General features: G+C 33.6%; 2 protein-coding genes across 2 annotated transcripts; both read left to right on the top strand.

Moving 5' to 3' along the window:
* The first annotated feature begins 586 nt into the window (after window positions 1-586).
* Window positions 587-1,258, top strand: LOC120172508 (ethylene-response factor C3-like). The gene has a single exon (XM_039179957.1). The coding sequence runs from the start codon at window positions 587-589 to the stop codon at window positions 1,256-1,258; it is 672 nt and encodes a 223-aa protein (XP_039035888.1).
* Window positions 1,259-3,123: 1,865 nt separating this feature from the next.
* On the top strand, window positions 3,124-3,629 carry LOC120172507 (ethylene-response factor C3-like). Its single transcript, XM_039179956.1, has 2 exons — window positions 3,124-3,312; window positions 3,366-3,629. The coding sequence occupies exons 1-2, from the start codon at window positions 3,124-3,126 to the stop codon at window positions 3,627-3,629; spliced, it is 453 nt and encodes a 150-aa protein (XP_039035887.1).
* The last annotated feature ends 3,614 nt before the right edge of the window (window positions 3,630-7,243 follow it).

The raw sequence follows: 7,243 nt of genomic DNA, 5'->3' as shown, positions 1-7,243 counted from the left end.
TACGCGTTGCGATTTACGGATACGCGTTGCGATATACGGATACGCATTGCGATTTACCCATACGCGTTGCGATTTACGGATACACGTTGCGATTTACGGATACGCGTTGCGATTTATGTGTTCGCGTTGCGATTTTCATATTCGCGTTGCGATTATGAAAAATCGCAATGCGAATTTGTACTATCGCATCGCGATTTTCAAGAATCGCGTTGCGATTTTGGAAACTGATTTGCGATTCTGGGGATCGCGTTGCGATTTTTATTTCGCATTGCGATTTTGTTGGTCATTTTGGCAAATCCAAAAAAAGTTGGTTAAAATCGTATATTATAACTTTTTTTTGGTCACTGAGGCAATTCTCTCTTTTTTTAAATCCAACCCGATCGAATTGAATTGGATTTAACCCGTGATGGGGGTTAAATTGTCATCCCTAGTTTAACCCCCACTGCCGTACGTCATTTATGGTTATTAATTGTTTTGTTTTCTTAAAGAAATCCTTCTAACCATGGTTTTAATTATGTGTGTTTTTTATTAGGGATTTTGGTATATATAAAGCGTTTGGTTCTTCAAAGTTCAAACATTTACAGACATGACAACCTCAACGAAGGAGTCTTGTTTTCTTCAATATTATTCAAGCTCACCGTTTGGATCGTCTCTGCAGTCGCAGTGGCCGGAGAATTTTTCCGGTGGCTGGGATGAACTTCTTCTCAACTTCAATGACTTTGAAGAAATGGTTTGGGTGGATATGACGGCGGCCTCAGATCAGTCCAAGAACTCCATTAACGGCGTAAAGAAAGATAATCCAACATCGGATACTGGTAAACACGGAGAATCATCGAAGAAAAAGAAAGCTTATATAGGTGTAAGGAAGCGGCCGTGGGGGAAATTCGCTGCCGAGATCAGAGATTCGACGAGAAACGGAGTTAGGGTTTGGCTCGGAACATTCGACAGTGCTGAAGCAGCCGCTCTAGCTTACGACCAGGCCGCGCTTTCGACAAGAGGTTCATCTGCGACGCTCAATTTTCCGATCGACATCGTCAGGGAATCTCTTTGGGACGTCATGCGCCGATGCGACGACGGTTGCTCGCCGTTGGTGGTGCTGAAGAAGAGACACAGCTTGAGGACAAGATCCAAGAATAAGAAGAAGATCGTCGGCAAAATAAACGAGGTTTCAAGGGAGACAAGACAACGACAAAACTTGGTTGTGTTGGAAGATCTAGGAACTGATTACTTGGAACAGCTTCTAAGTTGTTCATGTTGAAATTCCAAGAATTTGAAAAACGATATGAATGTTATAATGAATAAATTTTAAAATTACTGATAAATTTTGATTCCAAAAGTTATGGCCGTGTTACAAAAAAAATCAATTGCTCTCTATTTTAAGGTGTTGTTCTGATTAATCTGGATCGATTTGAGTCGTACATTTGATTTCGGTGAATAAATATTTTGATGAATTTTTTTTTACATACATAAGAATTTGAATATCAGATTTTACTCAGACGGTATCAAACTACATTAATTAAATTTTAATGCAATTCATACTTTTGCAATATAAAAACAATAATTAGAATCTTTTATTGATGTTACATATGATTAGGATTCAAACCTTGTCGATGTAATCCTCCTTTCTACTTGCATTAGTTAAATCATTTTAAGTAAAATATAACGGAGATCATTAAATTATATTTAAAATATTGTTTGTCTTTAAGCATTTAAAATGTATAAATTATTTAATTTTTAACATTTTAAGATAATTATAAAATAATATCCATTCAAAAAAATTTAATCACTGATAACATGCACACACACAAAAATGCGACTACTTGAATCTAAGATCTTTACGAAAAATATTATTCCTTTAAATGCTAAAACAACTTGATAAATTCAATAATAAATTATTTATTAAATTATTATAAAATATTTTAATTTTTAAAAATAATTATTAAATTTTATTAAACTATTACATAATCATATTCATTAAAATTTATTAAAAGTTTAGGATTATTAAATCTTAAAGAAGCAAATGGTTGACCACGAAGTATGTGTTATTCTCATAGATGAGGATTAAATTTGAGAAACTCTCTCAATCCTAAAAAAACACCTTTTTATATTTAATTTTGTAAGCTTTAAGAGATTGTAAGAATTTTTCAATCGTAGAATATTTTTTTAATTTTGACATCAACATCAAACTATGTTATTAATTAACGTATCAATATTTACAATAAAACTAAAATTAAAGTTTAATTAAAATTGGAATTATTAAGTGATCTCAATGGTAAATGACACAAAATTTTATGTTAGAGTCAACTTGAATTTTAAGAATTTCAAGGACGAAAATATATTGAATTATAAAAAATTCAAAATCTATGACAATTTTAAATTTTCAAGAGAATTATCCTTAACTCATCTGTTCATATATAATGTTCTCCCTAAAAGATTTAAGTTTGAGCAGGTTTACTTGGTCTATAAATTAAGAGAGTTTTAAACAAATATTATCTTATAATCACCTCAAATTATTAGAAAATATTAATATTAACGTTAAAACATTTTAGATTTATATTAAAATTAATATAAACACTAAAATTTGGAGTAGTTTATCATAGAAAAAGGAACTTTACAGAGAAAAGGGAAGGATACAATCCAACAGAAATTGACCAAAATCCAAAACCAGGAAGGCTAAGAAAAAGGAGGCAAAACCCTAATCCTCGCTGCATATATATATATATATACACACACACACACACACATAACAGTTACTGTGTAATTCTGATTTTAACCCCGGCCGCCGTACGTCATCTCTGGATCTCCGGTTAATTGAATATTTCATCCACGGTTTTTTTTAGACATTTTGTTCATTGGTTCCTGTATTATTATGAAGCGTTTGGTACTTGAAAGTGCAAACCTTGTTGGATCGAATCATAGGTTATATTATCAATATCTGTTCCAAAATTTACAACAGAACAACCTCAATGAACAAGTCTTGTCTCTTTCAACATTATTCAAAGTCTACTGTTCCCGACATCTCGCCTGAATCATCGTTGGGATCGCCGCCGCCGGAGACATTTTCCGGTTCCTTGGAGGAGCTTCTTCGCAACTTCAGTGACTGAAAAAATGGTTTCTGTGAATATGGCGGCGGCGGCGGCCTCGGATCAGTCTAAAAACTCCATTAACGGCCCAAGGGAACACAATGTTGGATCGGGTGTTGCTAAACATGAAGAATTACCCCAGAAGGGAAAATTTTATATAGGTGTAAGGAAGCGGCCATGGGGAAAATACGCGGCTGAGATTAGGGATTCAACCAGACATGGTCTTAGGGTTTGGCTTGGAACATCGACACTGCCGAAAAAGCCGCTTTAGCCTACGATCAGGCCGCGCTTTCGACAAGAGGATCGTCGGCAACGTTCAATTTCCCGATCGACGTCGTCACGGAGTCGCTCCGTGATATCAAATACCGATGCGACGATGGTTGCTCGCCAATAGAGGCGCTGAAGAAGAGGCTCAGCTTGAAGACAAGATCTGAGAACACGAGGACCAGCAGCGAACGAAACAAGGTACGAGAACAAAAGAACTTGGTCGTGTTGGAAGATTTAGGAACTGATTACTTGGAACAACTTCTAACTTGTTCATGCTGAAACTTACTTGGGAAATTGAACACTAAATAAGCATAAAAGAGATCTAAGAATTTTTAATTTTTTCAAAATTATATTTAACGTTTAGTTTTTGTTTCATTTTAGTACCCATTAAACGTTAAATTTTGATTTTTTTAAAGTTTAATTACTAAAATAGACTAAAATTGATAGTTTAAATACTAAGCACGTAATTTATCCTAGAAATAATAATGAATCCATAAATATTTTTGAGGGATAACAAATATATTAATAATATAAAACTTTTGTTTGTAGGTGGGCACAAATAAAATCTAAGAATAGATAAAATTAATAAAATAAACAACTAACATAAAAAAATTCGGATTTCAAAATACACCAGCATACTTACATATGTCACTGTCCAGAAAATTAAATACATGACAAGTGTAACTGAGATGATACAAATATGATAGTCAACCAAGTTATTCAATGTGCTTAACCACATAGCATCGATGAGTGTATATAAAATCAATTGTAAGTAACTTACATGTAGAAATACTTTCAAAATAATACCTTCAGAAATACATGTTTGAGCGGATATTATTCATCAAATTTTTTGTGTTACATTGTTTCTGAAAACATAATTACTAAAATAAACATCTTGAAACTTCAAAAATTTTGTTATTTCAAATATAGGTCTTTAAAGAAACTCGTCCTCATGCTGCAAAAGTTTGATCTTAGATTCTTGAAGTGTATTTTTTTTGGGTATTGCCGTGTAAAAAAAGAAATCATTATCATTATCCAAACCTTGATAAATATTTGTGTTTATTGATGTTATCTTTTTAGAACCAACACCATTTTCTTCTGTTTTAGGTTATGTGAGTCACGAGAGGATGATTTCCTAGTGTAGTGTACCATGTCATGTCAAGTTTTGGCCTGCCACCCTGAGACCCTCTATATTAAATAATTCTCCTATCAAATATATAAACTCTCATCATCTATAACTACTTAGTTTTGACCTGATTATCAAGACTCTTAAACCCTGTAAAAAAATGGGCGTTCTTCTAGTAGTAAAGGAATAGCTAAATAAAAATCTTCCAATATAGGTAAAACTTATAATTTTTGTAAAAATATAGTTAACTAATATAAAGAGAGGGTGTGAAGAAAGTTCATGGAGAGATTTGGCATTGCGAATATTGCAAAAGATGTTGAGTACGAACTTCTAGAAATATCTGACGACAACGTGAAGGCAAGAAAGGAGTGGATCCTCGACTCCAGGTGCACCTATCACATGTGTCTCAATTGTGATTAGTTTGTGACCTATGAAGTATTATATTGAAGAGTAATAATGCATCTTGTACGATTACAAGAATGGGTAGTGTTAAAGTTAAGATGCATGATGACATTTTCAGAACTCTAAGTGATGTTCGTCACGTTCCAAAATTAAAGCGTAATATGATCTAGCTAAGTACCCACGATATAAAAGGGTATAAGTATTCCGCTGAAGGTGGAGTTTTGAATGTTAACAAGGGTTCGCTTAAAGGTTGTATGTTCTCCAAGGCTTTATGATTATTGTTGATGTAGCTATTGCATCAATCACACTGTCAGAGGAAGATGTAACCAAACTTTGGCATATATATTTGAGGCGTGAATTCACAACAGGTGTTTGGAAAACAGATGAGAGTCTGCTTTACTTAAGAATTCATAACACAAAGGTACGTTAAACTACGTTCATGGGAATCTATAGGCAGCGTCTAGAATATCCTCTCATGGAGACGTGAACTATATACCGACAATCATTGATGACTACTCCAGAAAGGTTTGGTTGTTTTTCCTGAGGAAGAAGAGCGATGTGATGGCAATTTTTAAGAATTGAAAGGCAATGATCAAGAAATAGACTGAATGACATATCAAACACCTTCACATTGATAATGGTTTAGAATTATGTTTTGACAAATTTATTAAGATATGTAAGAAAAAAAAGGGTTGTGAGTCACCTAACGGTCCGTCATACACCACAACAAAATGGTATCGTTGAACGGATGAATAAAATAATAATAGAAAGAGTTCATTGTATGCTCGTTAATATTGGTATATCAAAGTCATTATGGGTTGAAGCGGCTTCGCTAGCGTGTTTCTGATTAGCATGCCTTCATCTATAGTCATTGACAAAAAGACTTCACAAGAGGTATGATCTAGCAAGCTTGTGGACTATTCTGAGTTATAGATATTTGTTTGTCCTGTGTATGCTCATGTAAATAATGGTAAATTAGAGTCTAGGGAGTCAAACGATATAAGTTGTGGTGTCTTGAAACTATAAAAATAGTTATTAGCAAAGATGTGATAGTTGATGACTCTGCTATGTTGCAAGGATAACCCCTTAGGGAAACAACCAAGGATTTGTAGGAACCATAGTCCACACAAAAGAATGTAGGGTTTCATTTTGAAACAAGGTCTTCATCTTACATTTTCGTAGATAATAGAAATAATTTGCAACAGTTTGATCCACTGTCATCTATTACATGAAATAGACCCAGAAGAAGAATTAAACACCTACAGAGTACCTGAAGCCTGATATAGTAGCGTACGCTCTAATTGTTGCCTAAGATATTGATGTGAACCAAGAGTCATCATCCTATTTAGAGGTAGTTAGCTACGAAAACTCATGCAAGTGGATGATCACAATGCGGGAGAAAATAAAGTCACTCCACATGAATGCCACTTGGAATTTAGTGAAACTTTCTAGCGGAAATTAAGCCATTCACTATAAATGAGTGTACAAAAAGAAGGAAAGAATTCTAGAAGTTGAAGAGTCAGATACAAAGTAAGGTTGATTGCAAAAGAGTTCAACCAAAATCCTAGGAATTGGCTTTAATAATGTGTTCTCTCTAGTGAAAAAAAAACATAGTTGAACAGCTAGAGGTGAAAACGATGTTCTTGCATGGTAAACTAGAAGAAGATACTTACATGTAGCAACATGAGGGTTTCATGATCTTAGGAAATGAGGACCATGTTTGTTCGTTGAAGAAATTTCTTTATATACTTAAGCAGTCGTTGAGACAATGGTATAAGAGGTTGGATTCTTTAATGGTTTCTCTTAACTTTAAGCGAAGTAATTTTGATATTTTTGTTTACTTCAAAAAGGGTTGCGATAGTTTTTCCATATATATGCTTTTTTATTTCAATGATATGATGATAGATACAAACATTAAAGAAGATATTGGGCAAATGAAGATTCAATTTAATAATGCATTTGAGATGAAAAATCTGGATCATACAAATAAGATACTCGAAATGAAGATTAAAAGAGATAAAAAAAAGCATGTAAATTGTATCTAAGTTAAAAGGGGTACATTAAAAAGGTTCTTTTTAGGTCTAATATGTAAAGTGTGAACCCTGTGAGCACTTCATAACATGAAGTATTGTACATGTCGCGTGTTCCATATTCTAGTGTAGAGAGATATCTAATGTATAATATGATTTATACGCTTCTAGATTTAGCGTACGCAATTAGTTTAATGAGTAGATATATAGGGAATCTTGGTAAAGAACATTAAAAAGTTTTCCAATAAATTTTCAGGTATCTTTACGTACTAATGATGTTTACTTGTAGTTCGGGGAACTAGAGATAAGGTAGTGGGGTACGTAGATTCTGATTT

The sequence above is a fragment of the Hibiscus syriacus genome, unplaced genomic scaffold (genome assembly GCF_006381635.1).
Source record: "Hibiscus syriacus cultivar Baekdansim isolate YM2019G1 unplaced genomic scaffold, ASM638163v2 tig00111851_pilon, whole genome shotgun sequence".
Classification (NCBI taxonomy): Eukaryota; Viridiplantae; Streptophyta; class Magnoliopsida; order Malvales; family Malvaceae; genus Hibiscus; species Hibiscus syriacus.
Note: the sequence above shows the minus strand (reverse complement) of the source record. Positions and strands in the feature narration are given on the sequence as shown.